A 20424-nucleotide genomic window follows, 5' to 3' on the forward strand; every position below is an offset into this window, starting at 1 on the left:
TCCAGCCACGGAGAAACGACACGGCAAACAAAACGCGGAACGTACGATAACCGTTTGAAAGCCCGAATGCGTGGCGCCCGTCGAATGTTTATTTCGCCTTCTTTTCCGTTCTGTAACATCACGTAAAAACGAAGCGGCAGAGCACGCCTATCTCCTCGGCTTTTCATTTTCCTTCCCCTTTTAAAAAATCCTGGAGGGTTTCCCCGAGGGGGGGCCGAGGGAGGGAAGGCCCTTTGATATTTTCCAGGATACCAGGCAACTGGTACACACCCCTACTCGCGGGAAAACGCTCGAATACCGTCCGGATAAAACGTGGGAGAATTTCGCCGGTGCGTTTTCCTTCGAGTCACGGGGAGTACATTTTTGCCGGAGTGAATTCGCTTCTTCGCGCGATATCGCCAGGGTGGATAGGCGTGAATGGAAGGTCTGCGCTTCGCTCGGGAAAGGAGAAGATAACGCGTCCTAGAAGAAAAGTATCTCGAAGCGGGTCTCGAGACCGCTACGTTTCGATTTTTAGGCGGCACCGCGGGTCGACTATCGATGGACCTTAATCATTTCCTGGTCGATTCGGAAACAGCCTCGGATCGCGTCGCTCCTACGCTACATGACAATGTCGAGTCTGCACCGATGCCGTATCTGACCGACGACTCGTCATTCGTATGGCGACATCCCCTGCGAGACGTTTACCCGTATGGGCGTATTTTATAAATATCCACGTCCTCTTTGTAGGGAGTTGTAAAGCTCTATCGACTCTTCGACTAGCGTTGAGAAACATTTTGATGCGTCAAAGTGGAGTCGCCGACGCGATCTCGTCCCTCGGCGAGATCGCTTTGGTCCAGGTCGTGGGTTTTGATCAACGGATGAGCGATGTCGATTAACTATGCGCGTTCGCTTTTGATTTCGGTAAGTCGTTGCGAGCGACTCGCTTCGATACTCGAGAGGGGCTCGAATTGCGTCGCAAACTGGCTCGATCGCCGCTAAATTAATTCCCTATCGATCGGAAGTCGCGGGGCGCGACCCTTGCCGCGCCACCCCTGATCTCGGATTATCGCTAACGTAAGATATAAGTCTTCGTTCTTTCGCGCCGTTCGGGGAAAATGGTCGAGTCTTTCCCGTCGCCTTCGACGGTCTAAAGACTCGGGATCACAGTGGGGGCGAGTTTTGGCCGTCGACTCGGGGTAAAGAAAAAATCGCGTTTAAAATCAAGCTACTCGTTCTCGTTGAACCAAATCGCGATCGTACGTTGGCGCGGAATTTTGACTCGAGAGAGAGAGAGAGATTCCCGACGAGTCGGGCACCCTTGAGGCGGAAGTCGCGATAACAAAGTACGAAAGAGCGGCGGGGACTATCCCTATCGCGCTTTGGGCCACGTTAAAAAAAGGTCGGCCTCGCGCGGATATAATTCGATTCGATAGTTAACGCGAGTGCGCTCGGTTACGGCCCTCTTGGCAGCCGTTAAAAGGAGCGAGTCCTAATAGAATATCCGAGAGAGTTTTACGAGATTCCTGGGGGGCGAGTCCCCCCTTTACTCCCGGGGCCCTCTTCTTCCGGGACTCGCGGACTCTCCTTCGACTCGGCAACTTCCGGCAACTTCAAACGTAGTTCGGCCTGCCGGCGCAGCAGAGGAAGTTGAAGCCTCCCCGGAAGTAAGACGGATGCCTTGTCTTCCTATCCCACGGGTAGCTCTTCCGGTTCCCGTTATTGCGCCCGTTGCGAGGACCCGCGCCCTGCAGTGCCACGGGCTTCTCTGCAAATCAAGACGACCCTCCTCAGACGTGCCTTCTCCTTTACCTTTCATTCGATAAACGGGACCAATCGTACCGGGTATTCCCGGGATGGATGGCCGTTTTCCGATACGAGACGAGATATCTCGCGAGGGGCCTTCCGGGGGGTGAATCGCGCGAAATACTCTTCGCGTACTTATTTCAGATCTGGATAGAGATAGGCGTCGGGATTCTATCGATTTCCTTTTTTTCAATTTTTTTTTTATGCGAAGTACCCCCGCGTACGCACCGAAAGATCATCCACTCCCGGCTTTTGATCGTAATCCACTTTGGAGCTTGATGGAAGAGCCTGGACGCGCTTTATTAAATAATTAAAAACGATACACTTTATGGATCCATCGAGTTATTTTCCCTCGTCACGGGGAAGATAGGTTTCGTTTAAACCCATCGTCCGGATAAATTTTGAACGATGACGAGCCGAAGTTTAATACTACGCGACGGGGATCGAGCCTCGCCGAGGCGTTTACGATGCGTCCCTCGAGGTGCACTTCGACGAATTATCCCGGGTGAAAAAACGGGAAAAAAGCGGTCTCTCGATCCGGGGGGATCGAGAGGTCGGCAAACTCGAGGGGCGGAAAGTCGGCCCCGAATCGGCTTTAACGGGGTAATCTTCGATTACCTCGCAGTCCCGCGTAATCCGTGGCATCTTTACTGCGTCGAAAGTGGATTAACGATCGCGTTACGTCGACGGCTCTCTCGGTTACGTTTACGAGGGTGCTACTCCCTCGGAGGTCCATCGGGACGTCCTGGCCTTCCTTCGGCGTAATTTCGGACCGCGATTATATCGCCCGACCGACCAGAAATAAGGTTTCGGTCTCGGGAGTCGTGATCTCGCGAGGGACGCCGACATTTCTGGGGAATCTTGCCCTAGTCCGGGAGAAAAAAAAAAAAAACCTCCGAAATGCTCACCCGTGTCAGCTTCCGACTGCGGCATAAATTCCTGCAGCTCGGATATGAGGGCGCTTATCTCCTCCGAGTCCTTCCGGATGCTGCAGAGCTCCTCCTCGTTGAAGTCCGGGGTGATCTGCTTGCACAGGAGGATCTGCGAAATCACGTTCCCGATATTCGACGGTCCGGCTTTGCTCTCTGCAACGAGACGGTGATTCTCCTTCAATCGGCTCCGATCGATCGGCGGCTCGAACTCCCTTCAAAGGCTTTTAATCTCGAAAGAAGTGCCCGCGATTTTCGCGCATTGACGATCGGACGAACTTCGCTCTCGGGAACTGAATCGGCACGAATTTCACCCCCAAAAAAAAACCTCCTTAGGGCCGGGTCTTCTTGAACTTATTTTACCATTGAGAGACAAATTACGACGTGGTGGGTTCCTTTGGGAACGGGGCCGAGGGATTTAATTGGCAATCGATTTTTCCGCGGCTTTTGAAAATCGAACCGTCTCCGGAACGCGACTTTAAGGCGTTATCTTTGCGACCATGCGAATTCGTATGCCAAATTGGGTCCCGGTTAAAACACGCGAGGAACCCCCTGGTCTCGTTTGTCCGCGGTTGGCCCGAAGTTTAACCCTCGTTAAAGCGGAACCGGGTGGCGGATTACGCAGGCACGACGATCTCGTTAACTCCGCTGTTCTCTTCGGTTTATCAGGTTTTACGTGACTCGCATTTCGCGTAATTGCGCGGCGGAACAAGCGCGTGGCGTTTCGACGCTGCCCACGTAAAACGGTGGCTAAAAAACCCGTCCTGCTTTTTTCTCACATCAACGGCAGCCTTTCGATCGCGCGAAACCTTTATTAAGCCACTATTGTGCGGTTAAACCGTTTTTGACGAGCGGCAATGGTCATAATGTCATCGGGCCGGGAGAGGGTCGCAATTTAAATCCGTAATGACTCGCCTTTCGAAAGATTTCCGCCACAATTGACCAAATTTCGCGGCCGGGATTGAAAAGAACTTCCACCGAGAGCGATTCGGTTTGTGTGGTAAACCATTCTCTGAGATTTTAATCCCGGACGGGCCGCTGCGAGAGCCAGCCGACCGCTTTAATCCATTCGCCGTCGTAAGAAACGCTATTACTTCGTCGCGTAACCGAGGTCGAGTACTCGGGGTACACGGCCACTAAGTAATCGCGTTTTCTGTGGGCCGAATTGTTCCGCGAATTTGGTACATCGTTCCGAGTCCGCCTCACTGAATTCACTGAAGTTTTGCATTCAGACCCTTAGACTGGAAAATCTCCTCGCGGTTGCTGGAACCGAGCCCAGTCCTCGTGGGCACGCTCGGATACGTAATCGCATTGACTCGTCGAATATCGGAGTTATTCAAGGGATGGGACGTTACCGAGATCTTGGAATATCGCCGGGATGTTTTTAACACCCGACTTCGGGTATCCACGAATCCACCGCGATCGCGCAAAACGTCGAAAACTCTCGCAAAGCCGTTCGTATCCTCCCGGTCGACGCGGAATTCCTCGAGTCTCTTCCCCCGGCTTCTTCGCGTCCGTTGCAAGTGCCATTAACGATTATCTGCGCCATTTGCGAGGAGCAAGAAGTCGGGAAGACGGAATCGGGGAAGCGTAAATTGAGTTAAATAGTCGCAACCGAGCATGACCGCGTACCATTAGGATAAGAGTCGAACGGCGCAACAAATGACTTCGAATCGAATCCATGGAAAAAAAAATAGCGAACGCGGTCAATTCGTAATTAGATCTAGATAGGCAGAGTTCGAGGCGACTTTTGTTTTCCGTTGTTCCCTTTGTCGGATCCCGGAGTCTCGTTGAATTACCGATTAAAACGCTTAACGAGACTTCTTGGTCGGCAGCGCGATGAGGGTGGAGGAGGGCTAAGCGAAATCGTCTTCGGAGTCCTGGATCACGGTCGAGGTAAATGATCTCGAGGATTTACGATCGGGGCGCGTGTTAAATCTCAGTGAAGCGGTATGTAGCCGAAGAAGTCGGAGAGCGAAGATTCTCCGGGATCGAAGGAGCCGAGGGAGTACCGAGAGTACCGAGATGCTTTCACGGCCCCTCGTTATATCTCGTGCACGACAAAAGGGTCCGCGCAGAATGCGATTCACCTCACGAGTGATTCGGATTTTAAGGGAGAAAAATGGCCCTCGACCCCTCGACCTCGCCGTCGTTATATTCCTTCGGCCGCTCGACTCGATGCCCCGGAAGATAGACCGCGACTCGAGACGCCATTTCAGGGCTGCCTTTTATGGCGGGGACTTAGATCCCGCCGAAGGTGGCCCGTTTCATCGTTTCCGCGGGATACAAGGAATTCGCGCCCTTCCCTCCTCCGCGGGAGGCCGCGTTTCCTCTGCGGCATCCCGGGGGACGTTAACCGACCGCTTAGAACGGGCGATAACTTACCGTAATACCCCGACATGTCCATCGGCACGATTCCGACCAAGTACTTGCACTTTTGCAACTCCCTCAGGAAGAGTTGGGCCAGAAAGAAGAGCAGCACCAGGTTCGGGCTGTCCGCCGGAATCCCGAGGTCCATCGCGCTGAAACGAACGCAAATGGATGAAGGAATTGCGAAATCTCTGGAATTGGCACCACGCGCGCTCTTTGGCCTCGGGAAAAATCGGGCTTTTTCACCTCCGGCCGGTCGATCGCGAGTGTATCGGCCGCAAAGTCGATTGGCCTCTCGGTTTTTTTTTTTTTTGTTGAGGACGGATTGGTTGAAAAACCTCGCAAAGCCGGAGAGAATCCGAGCAATTTCCTCTTCATAAAAAGCCACACCTGCACTCGGCCAGTGGAGTCGGTTTCGCGCAAAATTCTGAAGGACTCGCTTGATTTTCATGGCGTCCATTCTTCTGAATTATTTTTCAACGTCCAGCCTCGGGTTACATCGAAATCGGGAGAAAATCGAGCCTCGTTCCGTCGGATGTTTCGTCGCTCTCGGGTGTCGAGGTCGACCGGGGCTTATAATAATTAGAGGAAATTGTCGAGGCGTTCGGGCGCACCGAGGAAAGAATCCCGTCGTAACGAGCGTTACCCGCGTTGTTAGGAGCACCTGTTCAATTAATTTTTTTCAATCTTAAAACCGAGAACCGGCGCACCGAGGACGTTCACGCGAAACTCTTTCACGGTTTCGCGCTCGATACGAAAAAATTGGCGAACTTTCCCGGGGACATGAAACAGGGCGAATCGATTATTCCTTGGGAGGGAAATCGCGGAGTCGCGTTTTCCTATTTCCTCGGCTCGTCTTCGATAGCTCGGCGGGAAAATTTCCGGGCGCGTGCTCCGCGACGCGGGAACACTTCCGCAACCTTGGGGGTGCGAAACGGGGTCTTCTTCTGGAATGACTAAGTGCGAACCTGCGAATTAATAAGGAACGCCGGTATATAGCGACCTCCTCGGCGAATGTCGGGTCGAGCGGAAAAGCTCGCGATTCCGCGAACGAAACGCACGGTGGGTCTTTTCCGGACGGACAAAAGCCTTTCCGGATTTACCCCTAGTGCCCGTGAAATCTCAAACTGAGGCGGCCTCCACTCTTCTCCCTATGTTTTTTTAGGTGTTATTCGAGGTCCATGTCCCTTTTGGCACCTTTGGGGGTGGAGGGCGCGCCCTTGTCCTCGACTCCAAGGGAGGCGAACCGAGGCAAAGGGGTTTACGTCGTGCTCGTGCCGTAATGCAATTTACCCGGTAAGGTTCCGCGCGTCGGGAGTCGACGTAATCTCATCTTCGGATCTCATCCTTGGTGAGCGTACGTAGACTTTCGTTAAACAACCATCGGAGTCGGCGGTACTTCCGCGTCTCGACCCACAGCTCGGGGCAGCTTGACGAAAAAGTACTCACTAAATGGAGCAGGTGAAGCTCCTCTCCGGGTATCCGAGGGTCCGGAAGAGGCGGCTCACCTCGGCGAAGTAACTGCCTTTTCGCTTTCAATTCCCGTGGGGATTGCTCGCGCACTTGTCTCCGCATCTCCCGGCGAGCCTCTCGGACCGTGAAATTCCATTGTAAGTTCAATTTCGAGAAGATTAACCGAAGTGGCGAAGGCTTCCGCGCGAAGACAGTGCCTGGGGAGGGCCGCATAAAATGGAACGTGGGAGATTTGCATTAGAAGAAGGGGCGCGAATTTTCGGTCCAAGCTCTTCCCTTAAAGCGGACCGCTCGCCGCGGAATGCAAATGGCCGCTGCGGATCGTCGCCAATCCGGATCCTCTCGAGGGGACGCGAGGGTAATGCCCACCGATGCTTTCCTTTTTTTCCCCCTTTTTTTTTCATTCACGTCGATGACAAAGAAGAGGCTCCGGGGAACTCGGAAGCCCATTTTCCCTCCGGACTCCGCGACCGCCGGGCGAGGAGGGATCTTTTTTAATACCCTTCAGGAGGGTGGAGGTGATTTCGCGAGAGGGTCATCGATTGGGGGTCTCGGGGGAGGTCTTTCGTTGACGTTCCTCTTCGAGTTCTCGCGATTTAACTCCTGGTCCGGAAGGGCCTCCCGCGGCCGAGTGGAGGCAACGGAGTGGAGGCCCATGAAACATTTAGATCTTCATTAGAGGCCGCAAACTCCGCCGAAGGAATTTTCCGGGGAGCGGGAAGGGCGAAGGGCTTCTCGGACTCTCTCGGTACCGACCTACTTCACCCGTTTTCCGTATTCCGGAAAATTAGTCGGCGCGTTCGGACGGTTGGAAGCGCTCGGCTGACCATTGCTCGACGTTTTCACTCGCATGGATTTAACTTTAAGGTTAAGCCCAAGGGGTTGAAGGATCTCGTTTTGAACCCGCCTCTGCAAACTCGTATATGCATTTATTTACATTTCGGTCATTTCGCGGTACTCGACGACTTCAAAATCCGACTTTTCTCCCACAAGAGCGGCGAGACAATCCCCGATAAAATCCTCGAGTTCTCTCTCCCTCTCGGCGAATTCGCGAACCTCGCGTCCTCTTACGTTTCCGAGGTAGCGTTTCATACTTTAGAGCCTCAGTTTCCGCTTTACCTTCCGGCCGAGGAAGCGCGCAAAAGAAAGAGCGGAGGAATCGCGAGCATCTCGAATTCAGGCTCCCCTTGCCACGTGCACATATAGGTGGGGTCCCTCTCTCGGGATTGGAGAAGACAGAAGCGATCTAACTGCGATTCCGACTTCTCTCCTTTCCTTGAAAATCCGGAGCTCGACCTTTTCCCGCGTCTTCCTCGAGTCGATCGATTTTGCCCTTCCGCAAACTGCCCCTTTGTTTGGCTACGAGTTGCGTAATCGGGCTGCACAAAAAATGCCCAACCACGAAGCGCACCCGCTGGAAGGGCGGCACAGATTGCTCGACGGAGGTGCTCTCGAGAAGTCGAAAGTTGGTCAAGTCGTTTCCGATATAATACGAACAAAGGGAAGGCCAAGCCTCGGCTGGCGTCGAACGCTTCCTGCACTTCGCGATGGGAGCAACATCGAGCCTCTTCTTATTTTTTTTCCCCGGCCTCTGGTCGAACTTTGACGCGAAACGGAGAGAGGGTGCCGTTAAAGAGCTCACCCTGGACGCAAACGCGCTTGTAAAAATGCCGAAAGTGCGAAGACGATGCCCGGCGCGTAACCCGATAGCGCTTTCAACACCGAGCGAATATTTATTCGCGAAAAAGTCGACGCGAGGCCACCCTCGAGAACGGATTCGAGTTTCCTCGGGGGGGCGGCTTTTAAGATCGCTCCCTGACGGGGTTGTCTCGATTCCGCCGATAAGCCTCGTTTGTCGCACCCCACGAATACATGGACGAAACCTCCGGGGACTGGTTAACGAATCGACCGATCCTCGTTATCGCGGACGTGGAGCAAGAATCTCGCCTAACGCCCTGCCGGCCCGTTTCCAGGTTTACTCGGTTTCTATCGAGAGCGATTCAAAGCGGCGAGGACGATAACGAAGTAGAAGGCTACGTCGACTTGCCGAACTCCTGAAAAGTGATTTTTCCCCGAGCAAGTTGTCTCCGGCCCGGGGGTACGCATTCGGATGGAAATTAGAGACGTCGACTGCCGAACGACTTTCCAACTACTTACATACCCTCGCGTCCGCTTTCCCGCCAAGTTACTCGCCAATCGAGTCCGTTACCCTGCGGACTCGTACAAGGGGAGACCGTGTCGCGGAAAGTTGTGATTAAATTTAACTCCATTCAAGACCCGCGTTAATTAAGTGGAAGCGAGGAAGAAAGGGCCTCCCGTCTTCTCCTCCGAGGGCTCCTTTGGTCCGTTTTGTCCGCGTTTTTCCAAGTTTTGCGACGTTTCGCGAGTACCTTCGCATCTGCGGCAGGACCAGCTGAGAGGCGCCCTTGCAAGCCTCGACGCAGTTTCGCCGCAGTTTTCTGATCCTTTCCCGGAGTTCCGGACCGTCCCGACTCTGTCCGATGTTGATCAGCAGGTCCCGGAACTGCGCGATCTGACTGTTTATGTCCTGGATTTGCTGGAACAGAAAACGGAGGAAATCTGGAGAGACGGTTCCTTCGCGGCGCCGAAAAGGGGTAGACGCTCGCGGCTCTGCCGATGACTCCGACTAAACGACCCGTCGAGACTCTGATAATTATCGCCCTAATGACGACGGGGACGTCCGTGGCTGTGATAACGGACCGGCGTCGAACAATGGGTCCGCGTCGCTGAATATATCATTCTTCTCATCTCCTCGCGCCGAGGGTGCGAAACGCCGCGAAAGGGGCGGAAGAGGGAAAAGGAGAATCGCGTAGCGAGCGAGAGGCTCTCTTTCTCACTTTTTTCCTATTTTTTTTCTCGACCGCTCCGCGTGCCGCTTCGGATAATTCGCCAGGTTTCGATATCCCACCGAGTCTCCCCGAAGATCCGAGGGGGAGCTCGATATCGCGCGATCTCTTTTCCCATCGCGTGCGAAAAAAAGGAGCCCCGTGTTTGTACGCCATGTTTTATGAGCCGAGAGGCAGTCGCGTGGAACGCGTGAGGCAATTACCCGAGATTATCGCGCGAGTGGCGGTTTATTCTGTCGGAAGTGAGGAAGGACTCGCGATACGAATTGTGAGAAACGAGTCTCGTGGCGTGACAGGTGCAGGGGGGAAAAAAAGGAGCGCCGAAAAACCGAAATAGAGACTTCGACTGGACTGGCGATTCGTAATCGGTGATCGAGATAAACGAGCGACCCGAGATCCCCCGGAAGGTTGGAACTCGGCGAGGGTACAAATCACGTAAACGGTGGATTTAATTCCGAGCTACTTAACCGCACGCGAGATGGTAAATCTTGATCCCGCTTTTGACGCATTAGAACGCATGGGGCGCACGCTAAAACGGGGTAACTAGACCAGGAAGTGGCCAATAAAACGGGGAAAAAGGACCGACCCCTGCCAAGGGACCGTAATAAAAATCGCGGAAAGCGACCTCGTGCCACCTGGAATCGGTTCTCCTAGTCCGCGACTGGATTGATACGCCGGCAATTTCGAATTAAATGAATTTGCGGCAACTCCGGGGACGAGTTAACGCGGCCTTTGAGAGTTCCCGAGTTGCCACAATTTCTCGCTAATCCCGAGCTCGATCCCGGCGAAGTCGCGATAACTCCAGCCGATTCTGTCTGCAAGTTGGATATCTTGGAGGTTCGAGTTATGACGGGCGAAACGTTTCCTAGGCGATCTCTTCGCGAAGCATTCCTCGAAAGTTTCTCAGCCATTCGGTCGGTGGAAGGGCTCGATAAGCGCGATCCTCGGGGGAGGAGGATATCGAGCGTCGTTGTCGTGATTCTCCCGATTTTTCCTAGCAATTTTTACGGAGATAGCTTTTACTTTCGCGGGTTCGGCGCAACCGGGAGGATAAATTTTTTTTTTTTTCAAAATTGATATGCAACGACCACGTACTTGGCGAGTTTTTTTTTTACACGGAAGTGCATTTGTAGGAGACAGCTTTTACTTTCGACGGTTCGGCGCAACCGGAAGGATAACGAAGATACGGCCACGTCGACGGTTTTCTCGTCGCGCAGTTGTGATAGAAAAAGTAAACCACGTTCGTACGATCTCGCTGGGTTTAATCACGTATAAGTAATCCTAACTCGAGTTTACACCGAGGATACGGTGAGTTTCTCGCGAAGGAGAATTAAGACGAGGAAACTACTCCTGCGACGTTAGATCGCTCCGCCGAAGCGTCGACGGAAGTTTCTCTATCGATCTTCGTTGCACCTCGACTGCGCTCGGTGTTTTAACGCGAGCCCTTAAAAACCGAAAACGCGATCGATCCCCCGTGTATGCACGGCCTCGCTTCCGCGCGGCGAAACAGTCTGGAATTTATTTTTCCACCAGCCCGGAGAAACGGAGTCTCGCGGTAATACGCCGGATAATCTCGGTGAATAGACTGCGATAATTGGATTTCTGCCCCGAAAAATCGAGCGCGATTAACGATTTTCCCGGTGAAATAAGTGCCAATCGCCTTTGAAATCGCAAGGGAGACTCGAGGCGCGATCGAGCACACCTCGAAAATCTCGAAACGCCGCACCTCGATTCGTCCAAATTTTACGAGACTTGGCACCGATTCCTGGCAGATGCCCCGGAACCGGCTTCGACGAACGAGAGGGATTTCGTTTTACTGCGAGTAGCCTTATCGAGTGTACCGAGACTTTACTTCGGGCACAATGGAATCGCGCGCGTTCCATTTTAACTGCCGGCCGCGTAATCGTAAAGCAACTCGATAACCCGAGCGTAATTAAACGAAAAGGAAAAGGGAGACGTCGTTCCGCGTCGCGACGATCACCCACCGGGACTCGCAGCGCGCGAAATTCCGACGCAACGTGTTTGCTCGGCAGAGCCGGGTGCTCTCTTTGTAAATCTCGTTTGCGTCGAATTACTCGGCCGCGCTCGAGTTTCCGGGGAATTTATGAGAGCGCAATCGTAAAAAACCTCCTTGACAGCGGAAACGAGGAATCGCGGTCGTTTTGGAAACGCGATCAGCCTAATCGGACGCTCGTTACGCGACAAGTTGGCGTTCCCCCTCCGATGGCCATTGTTGCGGTCAAATCGTTTGACGTATTCCCGTGATTTGCAGCCGGTCCATATGCAAATGCCGCCCCCGTTTCGACGCCGGGGACTCGTTTCTTTTTCGTTCCTCGTTTCTTTTTCGAGTCCGAGTCCCATCGAGAAAAAGGAAGCAGAAGTGCCCAGAGCCGGAGACGTAAAAACAAATCCGAGCGCCGGACCGGTGCGTCGTATTTTGCTTTTAGGTACTTTCAATATTTTTCACCTGACGCTTCTCCGAGCCTTATTTTTTTTTTTTTTTTTTTAACGAAACCCGTTTCTCGGTTTGGTGAAACCGAACCTCTTAGATGTCGACGGCTGCGAGAACCGCAAAGTGAGATATATTATATCGAACTCCTGCTCTCGGGGGAGATAGTCTTTCGCCCGATGCGACATCGGATCTTTTCGGGAGACTTTCTCGTTTAATTACCGCTACCAGGGGACATCCGGAGAAGGAAATAAGCCGGAACCGCGGGAAGGTTGAGCCCACGTCGATCCCGAATTAGTCTTTGGCGAATCGAGCCTATTTTCGGTAGCTTGGACCGGGTCCGAGTCCTGACACAAAGGTCCTTTTTGAGGGCGAAAAAATGTTGATTGCGTTTTTAATTGCGAGCACGATATTCGCGAGCGAGTGCCATATATACGGCGATACAAGTGGAGAGTCCTCGGCATTTCGTTTCTAAAAATGCGGAGAATGCACCGAAGGAATTCGTAAACGTTGGCGCACAAACGCATCGCTCGACATGGGGTACCTCGAGGCATGCGGATTTAAAATGCATCCGCCGTTGACATTCCGCGTTTTAAGCAAGGCCAGGGGAGTCCTTTAAGCCCCGCCTATATTTTAAGCACACTCAAATGCTTTTCTTCCTCCTGAATGCCCCGACATTCCTCGATTTGCTCCTTCGCGTTTCTCCGCGAGCGTCCGTTTTCCCAGGCCGGCTGTCGAAACCAATTTTATCATCTCCCAATTTTCATATCCGACCAGAGCGAAGAGGTATCCTCGATTTTCGGATCCCTCGTCGATCTTTTTATTTTACGATTCCAAGGTCTCCAGGAAACTTGGTTGCGTCGCGTTACGAGTGACATTTTTCTTTATCGCTGCCCGATTAACCGCAAACCAGGGTACACCCCGCGTCGCCTAACGATACTTGCTTATCGATTAGATAAATCCAGCCTTCGTCTTCCGGGTCGACCGAAACGTGGAGCCCGGTTCGAAGCTAATCGGAGAGTAACCGATGATTTTCGGGCGGTCAATTCCTGGAGAGGAACGGCGATGAACGTTGCGTGTCGACGTCGCGTGATGGAAAAGAAAAGGATCTCGTTAATCCGTCAGGGGGTGAGGGACGATTACCGGGAAGACGTTCCTCTCTTGCTTCTCTTCGACAACTCTGACGGCCGAGGGTGTCGGAGACTCCGTCATCCTCTAGACGCGGGGCGGCCTCGAGATCGGCGGGATGGCAGGTGACGTGACGGGATCATCGACGGTCACTCGGCCGACTCCTTCGGGACGTCCTGGAACGCCTCGCGAGGACGAATACGGCCCGCAACTCCTGCCGCATCCGCCGCGACATCTCGCCGCCCTCGAAGAATGCTCGTCTCGCGATTTCGTCCTTCGAGTCGCTCGCCGCGGCCTCCCGTCGAGGACCCTCATGGGCGACGCGACGTTACGCGACCTCGACCAACATGATCCGACGACGCGAGGAAGAAATCGACCTTCCTCCCTTCCTCATTAACGGATACCCCGGGCCTTCACTCTGGGAATTTTGGAAAATTTTAAACAAATTTTGACCGGCGGAAATTCAGCGAGAGGCGTCTCGTGGTTGCCGGGTTCTTATTAAAATCGGCGCACTAAATTCCCAAATATTTCGGATGGTGCTCTCTCTCAGGGTGGGGGCGAGTTTACGTCCTGGACGGGATCCAGGATCGGGAACGACGAGGCTCGGAAGTTTTCGAGCCTCCTGGATGCCGTGACCCTTGGTGAGCACGATCCCGGCAAGGGGGTGCGCGAAACGATCCCGATTCGACCAGGTTTTCTCCGAGGACTCCCCGAAGATCCCGGGTACGGTCGTCCCCGGCGATTCCACGGCCTGTCCGTGCCGCGGGATGACGCGCGGCCGACTGGAACCGCGGAACCGTGGACTCGCGGAACCGCCGCGCGGCGCGAGGGTGGACGGGCGCATGTCCGGCTCGGCCCGCCCTCACCTGTTCCACGGGGGGTCGCGGCCGCGCACCTGACCCGACCGACGGCGAGTCCTCTACGTGCCGGCCGCTCGAAAAGGGGAAAAGGAAACCACGATGAAGTTGCGATACGTCGACGAGGTCGATAGGTGGACGGAAAAAAAAAAAAAACAATACCGCCAAAACGTTACCGCCGCAACTGCGGAAAGAACCACTTAACGCGATGACAAATTGCAAAGCTATTCTTCCGTAAAATTTGCGAAAAGTGTTAATTTCAAATTATGAGTCTACTTTTTTTCTCGGTGGGTGATATACGTTGAATTGAGGCAGGGTTCATGGGATGTTTTTTTTTTTTTTTGCAGCGAAACTCCCGAAAATGCGTCAACCCCATGTCGCACCCACGTCCGACTCGGACTCAATTTTCTATAAACGAAGTCCTCGTAAACCGGACCAACTATCAAAAACATTTTTAAGAGGGAATTTGCCCGTTTCCAGGGGAACGTTCACTTTCGGCGGTGGAAATCCCTTGGGATTTTCTCCTCTGCCCGAATCGATGGAGAGCGCTCCCGACGCGAGGCGCAGGAATTCGTATGTCGCGGGTAATTTGATGGATAATCGTTTAGAGGCTTTTTAGGGGTGTTAGTTTTTTTGGGACTCGGTAACGGCGACGTTACAGGGCGGAACGGATGACTCGGGACAAATGGAGACGCTATGGATACACTTTATACTTCGTATGTATGCACATATCATCTCCATTATCATATTCATGGATAAGTTCATGTCGGGCATGAATATGTTAAGTATACGGTATATATTTTATATCGTCTCGCGAGGGATCGGCGAGATAGACGCCCTGTCGGCGGTCGATCCGCAAAATGCACCGGAGACCCGCAAACGCGGTTACGTCGACGCGCGTCGGTGCATTACGAGTGCGGACGCGACTCGAGCGAGGCGACGAGCCGAACGGGCGTTTCGACGAAATTCATGAACCCGCCTGAAAATCGTATCGGTTCATCGAGGAGCTCGGGAGCGAACGGGCCGATCGATCGATCCCTTAAAGCGGTCGTACCGTGTGGCAGGTACAAAAAATTGAAAAACATATTATTTCATAAATTCCGAGTGACTATATAAATGTTAATAAATATATTGTAGAAATTTCACGAGGGGGTATTTTCTGTGGTTCGTTAGAAAAATTTCACAGAGACGCGACAAAAATTCAGCAGTCACTCGGTATGACTGCCTTAAAGGGTGCCTTTCGGAAGAAAGAAGTACAGGGGAAATTCGACATCCACCGCTCGCGTTTTCGCAGGCGGGACGGTCGAGCGACTTTCGGAGCCGGGAGCACATCCCGTAAAATCGCATACGATCGTTTGTTCGAAACGTGACTTCGAGTTCTGGCAGACGAGTCGTCTCGTTTCGATTCGCTGGGGAACCTTTCGGAGTCGGCCGTTCGATCGAAGGGCCGATCAAGGGGGGAAGGGGGGACGATCGTCCAATCGGGACCCTTGTCGAACCTCGATAGGGAGGGCGATTTTTCACTTGCCCCGTGACGAACGGGAAGAGACACCGAAATTAAATTTTTCCCCCGAGCGCCGGAGCGAGCCGGGGGTAAAAACGGATGTTTAATTCCGACGGGGGAAAAGAAATGTCCGATTACCCGAATCGCGGTAGACCGCGGAGGATACGGTACCGGATGTCCGTTTCGAAAAATGTGAAATTAAATAACTAACGCGGATTCGTCCTTTGCTGGACGTACGTCAGCTGCAGCCGCCTCCGCTCGAGTTGTCATTCGCCGGGGATGGGTCTCGGTCTGGCTGTCGATATATCACGGTATCGGAGCACGGATGAAAAAAAAAAAAACCGTCTTGGACCGACTCACGGCACTTTCGATGGATTCCGGGAGAGAGGGTCCGAGTATTGAATTGGGCCTCCCTTGACCGACGTGCCGAAAAAGGAAAGACGGACGCCCCCGCCCCTGACGCGGGTCACCTCTCTATGAATTCCCATAAATTCTCCCCTCTCGCCTCCTTAAAGTTCAGGGTCCGTCGCGACGGGGGTGGAGTCTCGAAAAACCGTCAAACCTAAACGCCCCGACCGTGCAAGAATATTTAGGTTACGTCACTTCGGGCCAATTTTCCGTTCATTAATGCACAAAATGCAATTACGGCCCACGGGGCCGGTCGCGTCACGACCCATAACGACTAAATCTCCCCCGAGATCTTATTATATAGAAATGTCGCGTCCTCCTTTCGATTTCGGCCGTCCTGCCCACTCTTTCACGGGACACTTTTTTTAACGGCCTCCATCCACAAGAGGGGAGCTACCTCGAGCGAGACCGAAGGTCTTACCTCCTCCTCTCTCTTTCCAAGGAGAACACTTTTAGCAAATCCTTCGGGAAGGACGCTGTCCAATTTTAAATCGATTAAAGAATTTCGATAACTACGCCCTGTCCGAGGTGCTCTCTCGGGAGCGGAAGTGGAGTCGGAATTACCCCGGAAATTAACACTCCGTTTATTCTGGTTCGAGGTCGGCGTCTTTTTATAGGATCCAAATAAGTGATTACAGTATTTTGTTTAAACGCGCAGACGTTCCCGGGAAACGCGTCGCGAAGGGTGGTTTTTCTCGGTATCGGTCGAAGGGTCGCCTCTATTTTCTGCTCTCCGACAGAGAGCGACGACAAGGACGGAGCTCGCGATCGGTCCATTTCGGTCCCGGGGACGAGGCACTTTTCCGACGCGAAAAGTCGAGAGTCGCCGCGAGTCTGGATGGGCGAACGCATTATCGCCATCGTAGCTGCGAATCGACGGAATTTCCATCTCGCGAGATGCAGGGTGACTTTCCGCGATCGTTGAAATCTCGCGACGCGGTGGCCCCCCTCGCGATCGACAATTGGCATCGATACGCGGCATTTTAATTAGCCCTGCCCGGAACAATCGAGGGCCCTCTTTCTTTTTCCCCTTTCCCCCTTGAGTTCGGTTTAATTTCATTACCTACTCTCGTTGCATCGATTATTAGATTCCCCCCAAAGGCCCCGACCGCCGGCTGGCACGCCCTTGAACTTTCGGGGAACAAATGTTTCGTACGGTAATGTAATTTCACTTCGCGATGCGCCCCCCCGATAGTGGATTTAACGGGCGAGCGACGCGCAACGACAAAATCTTCCCCGAAGGCGAGACGCGGAATTGGGTCGCGTGAATTTTTCCCGAGCTTCCGTTTTATTTTTCCGTAGGCATTTCCCGTAGGTCTCTCGCGCGACGAGCGGGAGCGAAGGGACGGAAGGCACTTTTGACGAGTTCGGCAAGAGTCTCCCCCGATCGAAGCTTCGGGGCCTCCTTTGTTGCGCCGCTTCGCCGAAGTCACGCAATGGAGCAATGGGAATCTGCACTTTAAATCCAGGTGTGCGGTAATGCGAGGGACGCGAACGAATCCATTACCCATCGGCCGGGCTGGGCACAATGCTCGCGATTCCCACGAGTCGGGAGTTGGCGAATTCCATGTATATTCGCGGACCTTCCCAAAAATGGCGCGACGCTTTTCCCCCTTCCTCTTCGTTTTTTTAATTTTTCCCCGACCAGCCAGTCGCCAACCGGCCGGTTTCCCGTTCAATTTCCAACACGGACGAACTCGCCGATTATCTTCTCGCCCTTAACGACCCCTCGTGGACTGGCCGCGACATTGATAATTGATTAATCCCCCACGCGCGGCGGACTAATGGCTCGGTCGCGAAGCTGACTTTTATCGCCATTATTTCAGGACCTATTTACGAGGGTACCGGTGTACCCTAAGTGTTCCACGCGGTCCTTTTGCACAATTACTTCCTCCCGCTTTCAGGGAAATAACGACGCTCGACGGGAGAAGTCAATTGCGCCGCGTCCACTCGATCCTCCCTTCTTCCTCCCTCCTCCTCGGGGAGAGTCGCGACACCTTCGAGACATTCTCGGGAAGGGGTTCTCTCCTCTCGAAACCGGAAACGCCTCGAACGGCAATTTTCCCGACTGATTCTACCCGATTTTACGCGGCGGGATTGTTCTTGCGACGAGGCGGCCAAATTTCTCCCTTTTGGCAAGGAAACTGCGAAAAAATGGCCGACGCGGAGGCAGAGGGATTTACGCCTCGAAAGTTGCTCCCGATATCCGGAGAAAACGAGAGTTTCGTGAGGTTCGGCCATTAGGGGCCACTTTGCCGAGGTGTTCCCGCTGAGAAATTGCCCTGGACGTGACCCCATAACCTCACCCCCGTTAAGGGGGTCGATCCTCTCTACGGGGTTAAACGGTTTCCGAAATTTAAAGCACCTTGTCGCGCGGGGCGTTCTTTTTTTGCAAACGAAACGTCGGTCGCCGAAATTCGTCGGGCTTTGCTTTTGACTTTAACCGCTCCAGATTTCCCTTGAGACGCTCCCGGAGGAAACCTTTCGGTTTCTCCCCGTCGATGGCTCCGTCCGTTTCCCTCGTCGCTCCGCGCCTTGGATGAGAGACGAAAACGCGGAGATGCGTTCGAGTGGAAAGGCCTGAATATTCCGTATAAATAAATAAAAAGTGGGAAAATGTTGCGCTTTCGACGACTCCGTCCCTACGTGTTTTCCAAATATTTCGCTCAAAGTGCATCGGCAAGAGATCCAAATCGGCAGGGTTTGCCATTGACTTTGACCGCTCGAAATTTCCCAGGGGATGTCGCTCGTGGGAAGGGTTCTCCCTTCTAGCCCGTCCCATCCCCACCGTGTGCTTTCCTGTCGAAGACGTTAACTCGAGGAAGTGCAAGGCGGACACCGGAGCGGAAATGCGAGATGTGGAAATTCTAGGAAAAAGAGAAAAACAGCGAGAAGAAATGGGATCGAGACTGTTATAAGGGGGGACGAGAAATAACCGAGAGGGAGAGAGGGTCGGAGCTAAAGGGAAAGAAAACGGAAGGACTCCGTTTCGTTGCATAAAATACCAACCGAGGGAAAATAAGTGGGATGGCCGGAAAATTCCGACCATTTCCGAGACTTCGGTGCCAGAAAACTTCGACGATTACTATTAGGTCGTTTACCGATGTTTCCGAACGAATAGAAATTTTCCTTTCGAGCCACTTTTCGCGAAGGATCGATCGAATCGACCCATTTCCTCGCCGATACAAAGACCCTTCCAAAATTTTCGCTGCACGGGCGAAATTCGCAGGAATTGTCGTTAAAGAGGGTTTTGGAACAGGCTGCGGCATAATGAAACGAAAGCAGACTCCTTCTCGAGTGGAGGCGCCGATCGCGATAGGGTCGGACGGTTCCCTCGACGAGCAAAGATCATCGGCACGTTGTGCAAACGTTTCCGCGAGGGAATGCGTTTGCCGAGATCATAATCCTCGGAGATGCCCCAGCGTCCGAATTCCCTGGGCTTCCGACATCCGGTCGGCCTGGCCGCAACTTCCGGCCCAGTCCCAACGAAGTCCGCCCGCGCGTAACGATTCCTCGATCCATTATCAGTCCCGCTGACAGCATAATGGAATTGACGCAGCGTTTCCTGGGTGCTCCGGAAAATCGCGACCAGTAATTGGACGTTACGACGCATTACGAACCCGCTGGAAAAAGCATCCCGAATGGCGCGGCCGGGGAGAGCTCGGCACGTTCGGGATGAATTCCGGAAAAACGCGCCGCCATTTACCGCGGAATGTTCTCTTTCACTTCCGCTGGTACGCGCACCGAAAAAGCAACGCGGAATGCGGCTCCGTTGTTCCCGACAAAGACGCCGCGCGGTGCGTAGAAAAGTTGAGGACCCTCCTCGTTTTGGAGCTCCCCTTGAAAAAGCACTTTTCCTTTTGGAAAAACGCCGGCTGGAAAGTTCGGCAAAGGAGGATACGCGACTTTTTCTGCCCGGAGAAGGGCATCGAGCCTCTTGCAGTCGGCACGGGTTATGCATCGCATCTTCCGCTACATCTGCCGTGTAGGCATTTGTTCCAGGATTCCTGAATAATTCAGGGATGCCTGTGTTCCCTATCTAGCGAGCATATCCTAGAAGCATTACATCTGTATACCCCCTCGCATCCGTGCTACCGTTGTCACTGACTGACCAATGAGGTCCGAGTCGACGACGTGACCTACGTGCCAAGTGGACGCCTTCCCCGAACACCATAGGGTGCGTACTCGCAACCCATGTCATATCCATACTCGTAGGATGAACCAACCAACCCTCGTCCTCGAAGGGAAAATGGGAAATAAAAAAAAGACCAACCTCGACTAAGGCTCCGATAAGGGGAAAATTGTACGGAGTCCGATTTTCGGGAGAGACGAGACGGCCGCTCTCGTGACGATAAATTCCTGAAAATCGATCTCTCTACCGGTTTAGCATGGACGCCATGGAAGAACTCGATTTAACTACTCGAATTACAGATCGCCGGGATTTATCGTTACAGGTGTAGCTATCTTTGGGGGGAACGCCGTCGTAGCTTTTGGGGGGCACTCGACGATTCCGAACGGTTCCGGTGACATACTACGGTCACGAAGCCCAAGCCTCGAGGTGCACTAACGAACGAAACTGACCGTAAATCTCGACGGGAGGTATTAATTAATTGATTGACAAACACAGCCTGGTTTATGGGAATCCATAAATGCC

At 53.2% G+C, this 20424-nt stretch overlaps 1 protein-coding gene across 1 annotated transcript; it reads right to left on the minus strand.

The window, feature by feature from the left end:
* Positions 1 to 1592: 1592 nt before the first annotated feature.
* Positions 1593 to 13085, minus strand: LOC105699713. The gene is made up of 5 exons (XM_012424917.2): positions 13017 to 13085; positions 8948 to 9114; positions 5100 to 5236; positions 2694 to 2870; positions 1593 to 1747 (listed from the first exon to the last, which is right to left on the minus strand). The coding sequence occupies exons 1-5, from the start codon at positions 13083 to 13085 to the stop codon at positions 1593 to 1595; spliced, it is 705 nt and encodes a 234-aa protein (XP_012280340.1).
* Positions 13086 to 20424: the final 7339 nt, after the last annotated feature.

This window comes from Orussus abietinus, unplaced genomic scaffold (genome assembly GCF_000612105.2).
Source record: "Orussus abietinus isolate OABI.00-Male unplaced genomic scaffold, Oabi_2.0 scaffold10, whole genome shotgun sequence".
NCBI classification, from domain to species: domain Eukaryota; kingdom Metazoa; phylum Arthropoda; class Insecta; order Hymenoptera; family Orussidae; genus Orussus; species Orussus abietinus.

What these genes read in the sequence shown, in the direction of transcription:
- LOC105699713 (XM_012424917.2), bottom strand. Translation starts at nt 13,085, where the DNA reads ATGACGGAGTCTCCGACACCCTCGGCCGTCAGAGTTGTCGAAGAGAAG. An exon ending in AAGAGAGGAACGTCTTCCCG is followed by an intron (nt 9,115 to 13,016) that starts GTAATCGTCCCT and finishes TTTCTGTTCCAG; the next exon opens with CAAATCCAGGACATAAACAG. An exon ending in GGACATGTCGGGGTATTACG is followed by an intron (nt 2,871 to 5,099) that starts GTAAGTTATCGC and finishes GTCTCGTTGCAG; the next exon opens with AGAGCAAAGCCGGACCGTCG.